The sequence below is a fragment of the Thunnus maccoyii genome, chromosome 18 (assembly GCF_910596095.1).
Source record: "Thunnus maccoyii chromosome 18, fThuMac1.1, whole genome shotgun sequence".
In the NCBI taxonomy this organism is placed as follows: domain Eukaryota; kingdom Metazoa; phylum Chordata; class Actinopteri; order Scombriformes; family Scombridae; genus Thunnus; species Thunnus maccoyii.
Window position 1 is genome coordinate 10,788,990 of NC_056550.1, and position 18,448 is coordinate 10,807,437.

The window sequence follows — 18,448 nt, forward strand, 5'->3', positions numbered from 1 at the left end:
ATCAACAACTATACAATAATCAATTTATCGTTAAAGTCATCTATCAAGCAAAAATGTCTTTGCATTTTGTATTGTTGTTTGGATTAAACAAGCCATTTGCAGACATCACCTTTGGCTCTGAGTTTTCAGACATTTTATAGACTAATTAAATGAAAATCTATGATAAAATAATCATTAGACGACCAAACGTCACTGAAGGGCATTTCATGTTATAAAATAATTACAGTGATAACATTTCAATTAGCGTGTGACACCACACTAATTTTAAATATCTCTTGTATCTCATGTATATGCCAGGAGAGATGGATCTCCCTATCATGTAATTCTTGTGGTCATAAGAGGCATTTAGGTCTGAGAGTGTTTAAGCATGTGCAGCTGAACGACACCCGCGTACACAATACATGTCATTGTGAATGATAACACTGTGTGCTCTGTCAGTTGAATGGTGCTATGTGAGGAATGCAGCGCTGCTTCTCTCACCAGGATGTCATGTTTGAAATGGAGCAGGAAACAGGGTGACATCTTATAACTCCTCCAGACTGCATCACTTCTCCTCTGTTTTCTTTCTCTCTTTTGTCTCCTCTTATTTTTATTTTTTTAACAAACCACTTTTTTCATTCCTCCTGACAGAGTCACCTCTGGCTTGCACATGACAGTAAATAAACCAACAGCATCCAGCAGGGGAGAAGAAGAAAGGACATAGTGAGGACTAAAAGGTGTACCAGGAATAGTTCTGCTGTTTTTAAAACTCCTGAGTCACTTTGAAGCATGTGTGTGTGATAGATGAAAGTGTGTGTGTGGTTTGTTATGTATGAGACAGACCGACAACATTCATGTTGACATATTTGTGTCATAGAAATGAGACAGAATAAGAATATTCAACATCACTGATGCCGCCACAAAGCAAAAATATAGTGAAACGCATAGTGAAATGTAACAGATGACATCGAGAAAGTGAGATAGACAGAGACAAACGGGAGGATAACTGGAGTGGAGTTAAAGGATAGCAGAGCAAAGAGACAGGATAGAGGACAGAACGGTGAAGAGTGCAGGTGTAACAGTGAGAGACCAAAAAAACCAAAAAACAAAGGAAGAAGCTGAATACTGATGAAAGATGGGGAAGGCGGGGTGTCAACTGTAAAAATGAGAGTGATAGTGAAAGAGCAAGCGGCGAGGGGAAGGTGTGCGAGCTGTGATATCACTGACATTCACACGCGTTAGAAGCAATTACAGTTGAACCAGTTTGACTGACTGATAGCTTCTGGCTGTTTAGGTCCTCACAGTGACAACGTGCAAACCAGCCAAAGACTTTATCAGATGTTTAGTTATGCATTGCCAATAAACAAGTCTATAAATCAAAGGTGAAATGGGCAGCCTTGGTGTTGTCAATGTCAAACATATAGTCAAAAGTCTCTTTTATGTTTTTAAGATATGTTTTTTTATGTGAAGCAACTCTGTGGCATCGTGTCAAATGCTTCTCATGTTTTTGTGAGCAATGCAATGGACCGTGACGACAAATTTCTCCTTGGAGACAATAAAGTTTACTCTACTCTAGTTGATGTCATGAGTCAGCGGGATACCAGCTAGAGACTCACCCATAAGTCACTAAACAGGTAACCGCCACTGACAGCCAGCCAGAGGGAAAGATGGAAGTATTTAAGGGTTCCTCAGATAACGCTGGTCATGAAGGAGCCCGACCATTCACACCGAAATTGTATGTATGAAGGCCAGTTTGAGTAATATATCAATGAGTTTGAGGGTTTATAAGACGCTAAAACACTGTACTACACTTTTTACAGCATAGGATGTCTGTGAAGTTATCACAGCCACAATAATTTTATCCTGTGTCTCGATAATCACAGGGTAAACTGTGGAGTTACACCATTAAAACATAGTTACTGGAGGGCATAATGGTGGCCTGGTGGTTAAGATGTGTGCCATATACTGTATTGCAACTACAACGTCTATGGTTAGATTCCCAGCCAGGGATCTGTGTTGTATGCAAATCCCACTCTATCTCCCCTCATTTCCTGTCACCTGACTCATCAATGTGCCCTTGCGAGTATTTAAATATTTGCCAAATGACACTTCATTAAGTTGAGGCAGAAGTCGAGCCGGGATCAACATTTTTGCCTTTATGGTTCTGTCAACAGTGTCACATTGAAATGAGGAGACAGGGTTTTTGATGCAGTGCTGTTTTTTTGTCTGTCTGAACACAAGTCACTGCTGTAACCCTTCTAGGAAATCTTTCTAGACAGTAAATCTGCACCTGTCATGTTAAATTCTAACACCAGAGTTCCTCACGCCAACCTAAACAGAATAGCTCATTTAACCCCTGTTCCCTCACACACACAAACACACACACACACAACAGTGATCTACCTTCTAATTATTTGATTAGAACCTGCCCCTTTAAAAGGTTAAAGGTCACATTACAATGATCCTATGATACGCAAAACACGATTAAGAACAATGGGCTACATGTAATTCTTTCCAATTACTATCTGTATGTAACAGGTACAGTGAACTTAATGCAAATCAGTATATTCAAAAAAGATGTAGACACACTAAATGAGCAGAACACCTCACAGCCTTTAGTCTTGACTGTAATCTTGTAATGATTTTTTCTCTGGTCTTATGGATCATCTAATGACATGTAATTACATCAGACACAACTGCAAAGATCAAACCAGGTTGCACCACGTGACTGTAATCAACAGATAAAGTGAGGTGCAGAGGTCTAGGCTCTTTCCAAGTTCAAATAAGGTTGTTAAAACATGAAAGGTATATAACTGCCTTATGACCCGAAGCCATGTGTTTGATTTGGCTGATGTCCTTGCGAAGACTTGTTTAGTTTCCTTTCATTGTGAAGTGTTGCACAAATTTAACCATTTGGCAATTTGATTAAAGCTCTTACCCATAATGAGCATCACATCAGCTCATCAAAACAAACACTAAAGAGTTAAAATATTAGAGTCATGGTGTGATCTAAAATCTTGTACATGTTATGGTCTGTCAACTCCAGTTAATGTTTATTACATCCTATTAATCGCGCCCTAATCTCTCCATCTGGTTTTTTTTTGCCTCTCTAAAAAGCAATTATGTGCATCATCTTTATCTTTTTACAGCACAGGCCTGGACTTTCCCATCCTGGCACGAGAGTGAAGAAACACGACAGAACAGGTAAAACAGCACCGCGCGGTTCAACTGATGGTTTTCGGCTGTCGTCTCCGCACGCTAATGATTTAATGAGGTTTTTAAACACACAAAGCATTTCTCCCTTCACACGCTCACACACACATATAGGATATGTTCAGATGGCCATGTGACAAAAGGTGTGCATGTTTCTATGTGTGTGTGTGTGTAGGTGAGTGGGTGTGTTTTGCCAGGGTCACACCTGTCTGGCTGTGCCGGCGGCGGGATGTTATTCATACTCCCTCGCGCTCTCTTGCAAGTCCTTTATTTGGTAGCGGGAATGATAATGGCCAGCTGTTAATGCGCCATGGCCGGTCACAGGAATTACAAGGCTGACCGAAGTAGGGGACAACGTGAAGTAATGTGTACTAAGTCTCGAGCCAAACTTCACCGCTGTTTTAACCACAGAGGAGGAATTAGAGCGCTTTTATGCAACTTTCTTTACACAAAGTCAGGGGAAGTTTAGGAGACGAGCTGTCCAGTGAAACTTGGATTTTTAAAAGTTAAGTGTTAAGTTTTTTGGGGGGGCTACAGCCATGGCTTTGTCCCAGATACAGTGTCTGGACGATAACCATGTGAACCCACGGACGCACGAGTCCAAACCGGAATTCTTCTACAGTGAAGACCAGCGGCTCGCGCTGGAGGCTCTCCTGCGGGATGGTCGCACGGCTTTTGTTAAGTACCTGGAGGCTCGCGACCTGCGGGGCTTTCTCTCAGACCCGGAGCAGGAAAATCTGGTCGGTTCGGTGGAGCCCTATGACCCGGGCTCAGAGCTCTTCTCGGAGGGTGCAGAGGACAATGAAACCCCGCTGTCACAGCACTACTGGCCGGACTTGTCGGACACGTCCATCCCACAGATGGACCTGGGCTGGCCGGACAGCGAGGCTTACCGGGGGGTGACACGCACTACCGTGTACGCGCAGCCACCGCTGGATGGTCAGGCGCACATTAAAGAGGTTGTCAGGAAAATGATTGCGCAGGCGCAAAAGGTAGGCTATGTTTGCCCTACAGGTGTTATTGGAAAATACCAAACCTTTAAATGCACTTTACAGGTTTTTAAAGCATTATCCAGTCTGCCTGTTTAAGCCAGAATTTAACCTAAATTGAAATGTCATCACTATTATCTCCCCACATAAAGCATCCAGCCATACAGATGATAGGCCGAACTAATTATAGGCCTTATGAGGAGCTGAATAAATGTTAGGAATGTTGGTTTCCCATCATATTAAAAATCATTCTTGCCTCTACATTTTGCCAGGTCCTTGTTTTTTTTTCTTTTTCTTTCTGTCCTTCTGTGCCCATTCAAAAGATTAACTGTATAATATTGACAGAGCATTACCAAGAACAGGCATGGCTCTGTCAGTATGAGGTCAGAGTACAGACTGCTGACCAAATGAGACAATCAAGAGTAAAGTGCAACGTGATTAAACTGCTTTATCAGTGACTAAAGGAAGCGCCTCACACTAACCGGCACCAACGTGTGCGTTATGCTGGACATTTGCATTACTGCCAGAGTGCATATGTGTGTGTCTGTTCATGCAGCTCATCTCCCAAAAGTTTATAACATGTTTTATTTCTCAGCAGATATATGTGTCATTCCTGTCCAATCATTCATATCCATATCATGTCTTCAGCATTTTCCTTTGCACTGGAAAACTTGTGTGATCATATTTTACTGAAACCCGTAGAACAACTTGAATCTTCTTTGTTTTGGAAGAAGAGGGTAAACACTCTAATGTTTACATGTGCAAGTATACTGACAGAGACCTAAAGCCTGAGGCTTGATCCTGCTGCATTGTAATGAGGTGGCTGTGTGCGCTGCTGTGCATTCTTAAATGAAGTGTGTGTGCATCTGTATTTCCCATATGTGTGATCTAAGTTGTGTGTATCTGTGTTTGTGTGTGTGTGTGTTTTTTTCAGGTCATAGCAGTGGTGATGGATGTCTTCACTGATATTGACATCTTCAGAGATTTGATAGATGCTGGTTTCAGGAGGAGGGTTTCTGTCTACATCCTGTTGGAACGCACAACGCTACCTCATTTCCTGTCCATGTGTCAGAGGGCCAACTTGCACCCCGGACACCTCAAGGTAATTTCTATGTTTATTTTGTACAAGTAAAAAACTGCGACCTGATGGTTACAATAAAGAAACATTCATAACAACAGTTGTCCTCTGGGGATCATCCTAAATATCATGGCAATCTGGTCAATAGTTGCTCAGACATTTTGCTTTAGACCAAACTGTTGGACAGACTGACCAACCAATATTGCCACCATTGCAATAATAGTTCATGTTAACCAGAATAATAAGCAAGACAGATTATTCATTATCAACTTTGTAAGGATCAATTGTTGTAGTTGGGGAATTCCTAGATGTTCAGAAATGGCCAGATTGAAACATATCAAGTTGCTTACACATTATCTTTTGAAAGTGTGACAAGCAATTGAATTTGTCAAGAGATTACTTGGATAAGTGAAAGCGCATGCCAACCCCACCTTTCTCTGGCTCTCTTACACACACACACACACAGACGTGCACACACACACGCTCACACACACACACCGTAGTTCAAACAACCAGCAAACCTGTCTAGTTGGCACTGTACCACTGATGATTCTTTCACCTTGTTGAGTCTACCTTGGGTGTTTTAGTTCACAATTGGCTGGTACCCATGAAAAACAGAAGCTAAAAAACAGATTGTTCTTGTTTGGACATGTGAAAATGAGTTACAGGCAAAATCTACTTTGACTCCAGTGAATTGTATTGTTGAGACGATAATTCTTTCAATCGAGCTGCCAATTCATACAACATGATTGTTTTGATTCAAGTCAGCCAAAGTGAACATACTTAGATGAGGTGTGATTATTTCCCAATAACAGCAGAAGACCACAAATGGTTAGCACATTATACTACCACTTACTTGCTTCTGTGAGTTTTTTCTCTTTGCTCTGGGGAGATTTAGAAAATCGTGCATGGCTTAGAAACAGGGTTGGAGAATTTCCACAAAGGCTCCGTATGTGCGTATGTGATCAAAGTAGTATTTACTTTATAGATATATAAAGGCCGGTATTTGGAAGGCACACTGAAGATGCAGCATTTAGTAGAAAAGGATCGGTTTCAAAAGATCTTGATAGAAACACACACATGAATACAGAATCTGTATCTGTATGGAAACAGATACTGTACATAGGTATAGAAACACAAACACGGCACAGGCACACACGCATTTTCGTGTAACATGCACACAAACTCCCCTCTGCCAGCTTATGCCTTGGAGGAACTAAAGGGAAACACAAAAGCAGTAGCAGTCTGACAGAGTTTCAGTACCATCTGGATCTGGATTATAAGCAAAACAGCAGAAAATGCCACAGTCTCATGTGGCTGTTTGTGCTTCAAAAACATAAACATATGTTTATATGGCACATGAGAGTTACACATGACAAGTGAACGAGGCTGTTTTAGTTTAGCAAGTTGGCTGTTTCTTATACATGATATATTCTCAGGGTGTCTGTCTACATTTTGTTGCTTTTTACTGACATTCTTAAGGATGTCTCGATCCTTTTTTTCCCCTCCAGTGCAAGTTTTTATCACACAAAGTGCATTCCTGCCTACAGAAATACAGCTGCATGGTGCACATTAAGCCTGAGGTTGGCCTACATTTAAATTTGTCAAATTTTTAATGGCAGAACAGCTCTGCATAGTTTCCTATTTTGTGCAGTATGCTACAATGTTTGCCACTGAGTGCAGATGTGTTGTCACAGAAAGGTTTTAGCGTCAACAGCATCACAGGTGTACCACTCAGGCATAGCACACCTGACAAATGTTAGAAAAATACAAAGTAGCCAGGGATTTTTTCACCCAAAGTGGCTCTGCTTGCATCGCTTGCTGACGCTCTTGGTGTAATTTTATGTATTCATATCTCAGTCATATATTGTATGTGTCTCTGCTGAATCCTACGCTGCTGCTCCATTTCATTAGCGAACAGCCCTCAGGAGCAGAGCCTGTTCTACTCAAGAAAAGTGTTTAACCATTTAAAGTATAGATGGTCCTGTATCCTTCAATGTAAGTCTCTGAAAGAAACTTATCACTGTGGTTTCTACATGGCATCCCCAGTGAGTGTGATAGCTCAGGGGACGACTATACGAGTGGCAGTTATGACCAGAAACAGTGAGGAGCGGGATAATCTCCAAAAGTGACAGGTCTGTCCTGGAGCAGAGCCTGGGCTGCAGAATGAGAGGACTGCTGGCAGAAAGAGGAAAAGACAGGTGTGACAGCTTGATGACAGGGTTTTTTTTTCTTGTAAGTGACAAGAGGGAGTAGGTGGAGGAGTGAAAAGACAGGATGGGAGGAGAAGCAGATGAGTGGTGAGATGAGTTGACGTAGGCAAAGAGGTGCCAGATTTTTCTTACTCTTTAGTTGTCTAGGGAGGTTGCTGGATATGTAACAGCCCTATTACAATGACCCTTCACACTGTTAGACGTGCACTCAGAGCTTGGTTAAGTATATTTGAGAAATGTCTCAGTTATTTGGATGTTCTTCACTGTGATAGCTTCATTGTGATTACAGCTCGTAAGATGGTTGTGTTTATACACTATTGGAACAGCTAGGGGCTCATCATCCACACCTTAAGGGCTGAAAGCACACACAGAGAAATGCAGTTTGCTGATTTAATCTGCCAGTAAACCAAAGGAATGCACTCAGGGAACAAGAAACTGAAGGGTGGGACCATAGAGGGAGGAAAACAAGTGTTTCTACTATGAGACAAACCATGCTTGCCAGGAATAATCTGCTGCATCAAGATAACTGGTTCTAAAATTCTTTGGCTGCATCCCAGTATAGGAGCTGAGCTACCCAACAGAGGGCCCACCAAGTTGTGTCCGTCAGAGGAGCTGAAGACCAGGTTGAACCTGTGCTCCTCCCCACAATAAATGGTTTTGGTGTAAACTCACAAAACCAATATGATTTTGTGTCTACATGGCCCCTAGTCAAATCATTAAGTGAAACCTTTGTAGTTTATCCCCAAATAGTGAGGCAACTGCCAAACATTGTACCAGGTTGATTGTAAATAAAGCCATATAAATATGATTTATCTGTAACACTCTTTAATTACTGCAACCAGACTGCTACTGAGAATAAACGGTGGAGTTTATGGCCATTATTTACCGCATACAGGGCTGCTCTGTGTGCCAGCAACATAATCCAAACACAAAACACAATCATCACATAGTGTTTCCAGAGGAAGTGTTCAGCTCAAGGTACCGGTCATGTGTAATCTCTTATCTGAAATGTTATTACAGTGTTTTATGACTACAAAACCACATACTGCACCTCCCTTTTATTATCATGGATGTTTTCAGTTTTAGTTCAATTTTAACAATGCCACCTATTGTATATATTGCTGTACAGCTATATACTCACAACTGTAAGAGAATGACACACACAAATATACAAACAAAGAAATAGCAAACACTCCTAATATATATCTCAAATGGCAAAGAATTATCACAAAGTATATCTAAATTCTTAATTATTTTACATTATACAACATTGTGTGATCTATCAGACAAACATGAGCAGAACAGGCAAGCGCCTATGTGGCCTACTATGTGAAATACAGCACTTAAATCAAGTCACAGCAAGACGAGATTAAATCAGTATCCATGTTATTGGTTGTGCAAAATTGAGTTGGCTGTGGTGTGTGTAATTGCTCGGCAGTTTGAAAATGTGCAGTGAACTGCTTAGATTAAGGGCAGCAAGTGGAACACTGCTATAGCCTATGGATGGCTATAGGGCTTTGATCAAAAAACATCCTAACATGCAGTTGGGATTTACATGTTCAGACTAGAGTTTGTTTCAACTTTCATGTTATTCAGTTAGACATGCCTAACACACATTATTTAGATCATGCTGTTAACCATGCATTGCTAGCTGTGGCCTCTCAGTAGTGCTGATAAGAGCATACACAGGCCCATGGAGTGTCCCTGCCTTATATACATACACCTTGACCATTAATCAGCCAATAAATATTCAAAGAGGAAGATCATCTCATAAAATAATTAAAAATTATTTTCATTCTTTTTCTACTTGACAGCAGATGCTATAAATATTTGTTGTGATCATAATTTCATGTTTATTTTGCTCTCTTCTTGACTTAAAATATTGAATGCCACAATGTTACATGGAAGTAGAAGAGATTAGGAATGTAGTTCTGAATCTGGATGAGGTATGTACCTATACTCTTTGTGTGTGTGTTTGTGTCACAGCACCTTCGTGTACGCTGCACAGATGGAGCAGAGTTCTACACTCGATCCTGCACTAAGGTCAGAGGGCGAATGGGACACAGGTTCATGTTCATCGACGGAGACAAAGCTGTGTCTGGCTCGTACAGGTCAGTGTACTTTATGCGTGTGTTTGTCAGTAAGAGTGTGAGGAAGGGATAAAGTAAGAAAGACAGTGACTGAAAGAGACAGATTATCTCTGTCTGCTCCACCTCTCTTTGTTTTTACGAGTGTGGCATGTAGAGATATGAATAAAGAATGCACTGTGTCTATAAATGTTCAGTGGCCTTCTCTACGTACTTGACAAACAGGTTGCAAATGTATCATGTACAAGAGAAATAAATGCAGTTACAGTATAGTCCCAGAGTAGCTGAACAATGACGCACATACTTTTGGCTCTGCACTTCAGGTTAAAGCTTTAATTTGAGGGTGTTTACATCGACATCAGACATACCTTTTGTCCAATGACCAATTTCAGACAGAAAGTAATTGGACAAATAAATATTAAATCAAAAAATAAAGTTATCATGTTTCATATTGGGTTGCAAAACCTTTGCGGTCAGTGACTGGCTGAAGTCTACGATCTTGGCATTTCAAAAACCCATGAAGCTAATAGTCAGCGCTTTAACGTCATGGTTCAGTTTACTTGGCAGTGTTTATTTTTTAACATCTAATTTAAAGCGGTCTAACTTTTTTACTTTCTTTGTTTTCTGTAGTTTCACCTGGATGTCATCACGGTTGGACAGAAATCTTATCACTGTGATTACAGGCCAGGCGGTGGAGGCCTTTGACCGACTGTTTCGCTTCCTTTACATGAGCTCTAGCTCTGTTGACCTTCGGCAGGTTGCCACGGAGCCTGAACCTGAGCCGGAGCCCGTCCCTCAGCCAGTCACTGCCGCCCCTCCTTCTGCTGAGATTGCTAGGAAACTGTACAACCCCAAATATGCCCTGGTTGCTTTAGGCAACCCCAGCTCCAGCCCTACCCCTTCTACTGGCCACAACAGCCCTAAAGAGTCCCAAGAAACCAAGAAGAAGGGGCAGAGGGGGGCTATTAAAGAAGCTATACAGGAAGCTCCTCCCCTCCACCCTGGACTTACCGATCTCGAGAAGGCATGTTTGATCTCATACTTGCCAACCTGGCCAGAGCCTGACCCCCCCAGTGACGTAATTGGGTTCATTAACATTCGGGATACCAGCAAACCGATTCAAGCCGGCCTGCAGCGCTCACAGATGTTTGAAACCAGTCAAGCGATCAGGTTTAGCAGTCCGCTCAGTATGCCCAAGGAAACCCTGCCAGAGGTCGCCAAGCTGAGGCAGCCTACTAAACATGAGGAGATGAATAAACCCCAGCCAACACCAGAAACAAACAAAGTTGAGGAGCCTGTAATAGATGGACCGCAGGCAACAAAGCTCAAAACTAAAGCAGAGGAATCTGAACAGAAATCTACTGCATCTGAACTAAAGTCTGAACCTGTCAAAGGTGAGTCTCTCAACACTGAGACACACAGTCTGCATTCAAACACACCCCCCAGCCAAGATGCAGAACACCTCAGTACACCTCACATCAACACACACACACCTCAATCCAGCAACAAGGAGCCCACTCCTAACACTGAGAGGCCTTCACAAACTGTTACCACAAACAGTCCTAAGCCAGACTCCCTACCTGAATCAAACACCAATAAAGAAGCACAAACTAGTTTAAACACACAGAGCACTGTTGTAGACAGGACTCACACCCAGGAGTCAGAATGTACACAAACCTCTAAACTGAGTAGCCCCACTGACTTGAACTCAAATGCAAAAGAACACACACAAACAAAGGCAGTGCTGCCACATACAGATTCACACACACAAGCTTATCACACACAGTCACAAAGCTCCTCTGAAATTGCTCCTCACAGGCAAACTCCCGCCGTCCACGGCCATATTTCTTCTTCCTCAGCTGCTGCCGTGCACTCTCAGTCTGTCAGTTCCACCTCCATTTCTGAAAATAACCACATCCCCATTACTACAGTGCACTCAAGCATGGCTACCAATCCCTGCACTCCTTTGCCCTCCATCAACTCCACTTCGTCCCTTCTTCCTCCTCTTACCTCTTCTTCTACAACTCCCCTTCCTCCCCTTTCTTCTTCTTCTTCCCCTCCTATCCCCAAACCTCGCACTGTCCAGCTGGTTATCAAAGATGGCAGTAATGGCCTGGACCTGCCAAAGATCAGTATTGTTAAGAGGCCTGAAAGCCTGGCAAGCATAGGGCCGCAAGTGGCCCACAGTGAGCCCGCAGAAGAGACTGTGGTGCAGACACCAGCAGAAAAAGAGCCAGAGACTGTCCTGGAAATGCAGAAAAACAGTGGTAGCACAACAGGAGCATACAAAGATGATGAGAAAGCGGGAAATCCCAGAGAAACTGAACAGCAGAAACAATGTGAAACTTCTCCAGAAAAAAAAGTTGAGGAAGCAGTTGGATTAAATAATGACAGAGCAGAAACCCAAACAGTGGCTGGAACCAAACTACAAACCCAGTCAGATGTTTTGATTATTGGTGCACCAAAGGCAGACAGTGTGAATATTCAAGAAATGATTCCAAGAGAAGTCGAGCCCAAGACTTTGATGTCAACAGACTGCAATATAACCTCAGAGAAGCCAGAGACAGACTGTGTAGCCACAGCACAGACAGAAATCAAGGCTATGGCAAAACCCCTGACTGGCTGTGAGCTTGCTAACATGCCAAATGAAAAAAGTGAGAATGTGACACAATGTAAAACGTACCTTGCAAGAGCAAATGAACCTCGGAGAATATCACATTGTGAATTGAATCCACTGGATGTGGGTGTATTGGAGATTGTGGACTCTTTAAAAGCTCCAACAGACAGTCCTGTTCCCACCACACATAACACACATGTATCCGAAGACAGCACGGATAGCAGATCTGCTGCAGACACACACGGTCAGCAAGGTAATCCAAATGTCACACTAGAACCTTTTGCAGACGGTATGCCAGGTACCACAATGAATAATACACCGGGCACCTCTCAAGAACCCCAAGAAACATCCATAGTACGGGGAAGCACACACACACCTGAGAAATCCCTGCAATTACGTCTGTACGACAGGTCTGTGCCAGACTTGCGGTCACCCACTACTCTCGTACGTTCTCCAACCCCTGACGGATATCTGCCATGCACGCCCACCTCAGACTCACTAACGAACACTCAGGATTTGCGGCCCTACACTCCAGACTTGCGAGCACCTACACCTGACGGGTATTTCTCATTGAGGGAGGACTCCACTCCCTCCCCCACCTCGGAAGAGTATTACGAATGTAGCGACTCTCCCTTCCATGACCCTGTTTTTGACCGAGCAGCTATTCACAGCCATGGGGCGACAGAGGATCTTGTTAATAGCAAACAAACAAATGCTATCACCTCTGCCAATAGTCCTGCATCCATAAATTATACCGATCGTGCTTCTACGCCAGGCCCTACAGACAGGAATACTTGTCGCAGTGAAACAGAGAGTTTATCTGGGGTTGCTAGTGTCTCCCCTTCTTCTTCTTCACCTCAGAAAAATGTTACATTGAGGGGGGAGGAGGGAACTGCAAATGATGAAAACATCAGAAAGCAGGATGAAAAGGGGAGTCTGGCAGAGAGGAGTAACAGGACAGAGCAAGATTCTCAAGTGACAGAGAGGAGAGCCAGCGGGGAAGCTAAGAAAACAGCAAGCCGTTTGAAACAAAGTAAAGATTCGACACAGACAGTAGAAAAAGAGAAGGAGGCTCAACTCCAAGCCCTGAAGAAAAAGAGGACGCTGAACAAATCAGCAGCAGAGACAGTGGTCGACAGAGGACTGACTGCAGGAGAATCAACCAATGAGGGAACAGAGCCAAAGCGATTGTCCACACATGACCTTAAACCAGAGAAAGTCTCCTCTGAGGGAGAGGGATCCGACAAAGTGGCTCCAGGACTCAGCAGCGTGGAGAGGAAAGACAGGCCCCAGTCAACCAAAGAGGCTGAGGGGCAGAAGGTATGAACAGTAAGACAGCAGATGTTTTCATCTTTATATCCAAAATTACTCCTCACATGGCACAAATGATTGACAGTTAAAACCATAATGTAGGATAATCAAACCAAAATAATTTCTACTTTTTAATTTTCCAACCACTTTGCAGTATTCTGTTCAGGGTACATGAGTGAGTTTATCCACTTCTTGAAAGACCATTACAACCTCATTTCATGAAAAGTAATATCAAACTGAGTTAAAGGGAGAAATTGTGTTTTAGTTAATATTAATATTAATGTTGGTTATGTTAAAAGTTTCATCATTCAGCATTTTTTAAACTGAAGCTTAAACATTTTCCACATTAAACCTACAGACATTGTAAATATGTTTTATCTTGTTGCTGGCAGTGAAAATGAACGTGAATGTAAAACTTACTGGAACGATGAAATTAGTTCTGACACACTGCATAGCAGAAAATGAATGAATTAATTCATAATTAATTCTGGTATTTCACCACACTCCACCACACCAAAGGGTGTTATAATATTCATTTTAGTTTTAAAAATGATGGGCTTTAGCTTTAATGGAACTTTTTCTAATTTGCACATTTTTTAGTAAAATGAACTATAAAAGTTTACATGACACAAGTGACAAGTTTGATGCATGTTGTATGTCTTTTAAACCTCTTTAAGCTCAAGTCAAATCAATTTTATTTGTGTAGCCCAATATCACAAATCACAAATTTGCCTCAGGGGTCTTTACAATCTGTACAGCAATACAACATCCTCTGTCCTTAGACCCTACTACACTTTGCTTCACTGTGTTAACCCCAAATTAGCTGTGTGCTAAACAGACTAATGCAACACATATATTAACAATACAATATTAGCAGAGGGTTGGTACAAAATTAAATTACCTTGCTGCAAGATTTCAGATGCTGAAGTCTCACTGAGGTGTTACTCTTTAAATTTGTGTCAAAGTCAGTTTGTGTGTCTTTAAATGTGCTTTTGTACATGCAGCTCAGAAGTAAATGAAGTGTGTGCAGTGTGATTATCTATCTATGTGAGTGCGTGTGTGCGTCTAGGTCTGTTGAGTATGCACCAGCCGAGCATCACTAAGTTGAAACACACGACACTTGTTCATTATTGAACAAGGCGACTGTGTGTGAATTGAAATGACATACTTTTAATGAAGTGCACACTGATACAATATTAATGAATCGGTTTAAAGATTGATAGTTTCACATTTATTGCCGCAGTTTAACTCACTCACTGTTGACCTGAGTCCGTTGCTTTTTATCTAACAATAGTCTGTTCAAGTCAGTGAGGTGTTGTTGGCGTGTTTTACCTCAGTTCAGTCATGTAATATTAACAAAAGGGACAATAAAGCAGATCTCACATTTGCACTGAAGTACCACTCTTTTCCGTTTGCAACAATGCTGTTATGTCCCTCGGCACTGCATTTGTGAGTGTAAAAATTTTACACTGCATTCTCTTCTCTTCTCTTCTCTTCTCTTCTCTTCTCTTCTCTTCTCTTCTCTTCTCTTCTCTTCTCTTCTCTTCTCTTCTCTCCTCTCCTCTCCTCTCCTCTCCTCTCCTCTCCTCTCCTCTCCTCTCCTCTCCTCCTCTTCTCTTCTCCTCTCCCAGCCTTTGCATACTCCTGTCAAGCCTCTTCGAGCGCACCAGCAGCAGCAGGACAGCGGAGCATCCTCCTCTCCCCGACCAGCTCAGCCATCCAGACGCCTCTCAGCCACCCAGGCTTCGGGGCGTCGTCCTAGAGCAAGCCGTCCACTGAACCAGGCAAAAAGTAACGCGGCCAACGGTAGTTTACAGGTCATAGATGATACCTCATCTCCTAGCAGACCACCATCCAGACCACCCCCTCCGCTGGTGGCTGCCCTGAAGCAGGCCAAGGCCTCCCACAGTTAACAGACCCCCTTTCTCAACAGCCTCCAGCAGTGCAGGACAGGGCGCAGAACCAACATCCTCACCCAAAATCCCATGCCTCCCTTCGCCAAACACAGTCAACCATGCAGCAGCAGATTGATCCTCTTCCCCAGAGCCAGACAGTATCAGCGCAGGAAGCTTACGGCCAGGAGGATGGAAAAGCACCATTTAGCTTCACCTTCAGCAGGTTGTACAACATCAAAGGCCTGAAGGACAAGATGAGCAAGCTGCCAGCACAAAGCAAGAGAAGCAGCAACAGCTCACCAGTTAAGGGACGTGAGAGCACAAGCTAGTTTGGTACCTTCAGTTGTCCTGGAAACAATTTATATGCTACTGTAACCTGGAATAGTTTGACATCTGACTTTGCTTTTCCCCATCTTCTTCTCCCAGGAGGAACATCTTGCTCACAGAGTCAGTGAATGTCTGAACTTTAAACTCTCTGTTTGACCTTTTGCTTTTGACCTGCTCCCGTCTCGTCTGATGTAGGGAGCACTTAACGTTGTTTTCCATATGGTCGTGTCCTGTAGGAAACCACATAAGACTCAGTGTGATCAGATAGATATTTTTCTTTTGTTCTTTCTCTCTCATCTCATATCTAGAGCTGGTTTTAAAAGATTTATATTCAAATGGCTGCATCTCAAACTGTTAAAATTCTTTTCACATTCAGCATTCAGCTGCCTGAGTAGTTGAGTTTTGTCCTTTAATGGGGTCATGACCTCTGAAGTCTCTCTAAAGACATTAGGAGTTGAACCATAGCTTCCTCTCATGAATTATATATTGAAACTCAGGCACCACCAAAAGTCACTTGGCCTTGGTGGCCAAGAACATTTTGTAAAGCATGTATAACTTTTACATTAGGTGATACTAACTGTATATATATATACTGTAGATCAAGCAAAAGCATTTGTTTCCTGGATTAACTTGTGATTTATTCTTAGTGAACTGTTTCACTAAATCAACCACTTCCTCTTGTTTTAACAGCACTGGGACTTTCCTCAGTCTTTACTCTGCAGGAGTTTGTTTTAACTTTCTTTGTCATTTTACTCAGAAAGCTAACAGATGTGGGAGTTTCTCACAGTGTTGTATCTCAAGGTGGTACCATGTGCATTTGAATTCAGCGTAATTCATCAGTTCTTCCACTTTACTGGGATGACTGTCATTCCTGAAAATGCACATTAAAAAAGAAATATTGAAATAGGCACTATCACCGTCACTATTGCTATAGCATGGCAATGTTCACACATATTTACAGAAGCATTTTTCATGACAACTGAACAATGAAACGTTTTTTTTCAGCAATTTACTCGTTACTGCCACCACTTTACATTCGTAGAGTGAACAAATATATATACATGTTCAAATGGCTAGCCTCATGACAGGTAAACACAAATAAAAAGATAACAGTTTATATTGTGTTTATATGAGACAAATGGGAGTTTTCATTCCACATTTGTATTACAACAAAACATGTTTTTTCTCATCTGAGCATCTGTATATTGTAAAAGGGTGTATAATATGGAATATGGTAAAAAAAAAAAAAAAAAAAAAAACTGATGAAAAACTGATTGTTTTTTGATTTCTCAGACCTTTATTTTGGCTATTTTGTAATCTTCCACTGTTATGCTGTACATTGAAAGACTAAAGGAGTCAGGTTATTGATTTATTCTTTGTTTACACAAAATCCCATTTACATTCAAAATGCTTCTGCCTGGAAAACAAAGTCACAGCAGCTGTGCCCAAACAAAGCATAAGTTATCTGCAGACTAGCACAATAAACGGCTTACAGGACGGACTTGTTACTCTGAAGACATATACAGATGTCCTGCAGATTATAAAACAGTGTACAAGACAATGCCCTTGAATTTCTCAGAGGGAAAGTGGGCAGAGTTGCTGTTTGTAGGACAAATAAACTCATTGATGACATCTATGAAATGGCTGCTAATTCATTACAGAAAAGTTGAACCTAATCATATGTTGTCAGACAGTAAAAAGAAATGATTTACAAAGTTGCAAACAAGAAAAGTTCCAATCTGTCATGTTGCTGTGGGAGACTGTGAATTTGAGGATTTTCTGAGTGTTTGTGTGTTTACTTGCAGTTTTATTTGACTTCTGTGAGTGCTTGCATACATTTTGTTTTGGGGTAGATTTCCCAATCTGTTCCTAAGGGAAGTATCAGATGAGAAATGTTTTTGTCAGTGCAAAGTATGATGAGTTCAATGCTTTTTTTTTTAATAAACTCTAGATTATGGATGACTGCCCTTTGGAGCTCTGAAAGGCTGCTCTGCACGCCAGCTGAGATATATACAACTTGACATCATGCAAGCCTCAGAGCAGAAGAAGAGAGGAAGTGCTAAACATCTGATAGTTTTATCTCTGTGTATTTCTTCAAGTTTCAGTCCTGTCAAGAAACTCAGAAATAAGCGAGCAGAGGCACTGTACATTCCCATGATGCCTCTGTGCTTTTGGAGGCTCTGGTTCTTTTTTCACTGCACATTGCAGTTCTGCAAATATCAGCTGTAATCCATGTCAGACGCAGCTGTGAATTGTCACACAATTTCCATCAGTAAATAGTACATTCAAGATGATCCCAAAGGACATTTTTATCAAATGTTACCTAATATTCAGAAATTCGCAGCCGAGGTGGGATGATTTATAGTTTACATTCACAGTTTGTGCGAAACAACAGGCAGGTTTTCTTTAAAGTTGTCTTTCTGTACTGTTCAAGATAACAGCATACAAGCAGTGACAAGTGATATCTCATGACAGCTGATTGAGTCACCTACATTTGCGTGTTAAGGTAACAAAAGGGTAAGAGCGATCTCTTTCTTGCAGGGTAGGATAAACACACACACAGACATACTGTAGATGCACACAGTGACCTTCTCACACTGCTTATTATTTCTCAGTCCTGTGAGAACACGTCAGTGTGACTCATTGACTTTCTCCACACATTTGAATATTAATTTAAACCTGTTTTACTACTCAACAAGAAATAGAACCCCAAATAGACCAAAAAAATTGCAAAAGTTA

At 41.8% G+C, this 18,448-nt stretch overlaps 1 protein-coding gene across 1 annotated transcript; it reads left to right on the top strand.

Annotated features, from left to right (window-relative positions):
- Nucleotides 1–3,451: 3,451 nt before the first annotated feature.
- LOC121884405 (mucin-5AC-like) lies at nt 3,452–17,553 on the top strand. The gene is made up of 5 exons (XM_042393198.1): nt 3,452–4,184; nt 5,116–5,283; nt 9,459–9,583; nt 10,190–13,496; nt 15,119–17,553. Exons 1-5 carry the CDS (start codon nt 3,732–3,734, stop codon nt 15,398–15,400), a joined length of 4,335 nt encoding a protein of 1,444 aa, XP_042249132.1. The 5' UTR covers nt 3,452–3,731; the 3' UTR covers nt 15,401–17,553.
- Nucleotides 17,554–18,448: the final 895 nt, after the last annotated feature.

What these genes read in the sequence shown, in the direction of transcription:
- LOC121884405 (XM_042393198.1), top strand. Translation starts at nt 3,732, where the DNA reads ATGGCTTTGTCCCAGATACAGTGTCTGGACGATAACCATGTGAACCCA. An exon ending in GCTGTGTCTGGCTCGTACAG is followed by an intron (nt 9,584 to 10,189) that starts GTCAGTGTACTT and finishes TGTTTTCTGTAG; the next exon opens with TTTCACCTGGATGTCATCAC. An exon ending in AAGAGGCTGAGGGGCAGAAG is followed by an intron (nt 13,497 to 15,118) that starts GTATGAACAGTA and finishes CTCCTCTCCCAG; the next exon opens with CCTTTGCATACTCCTGTCAA.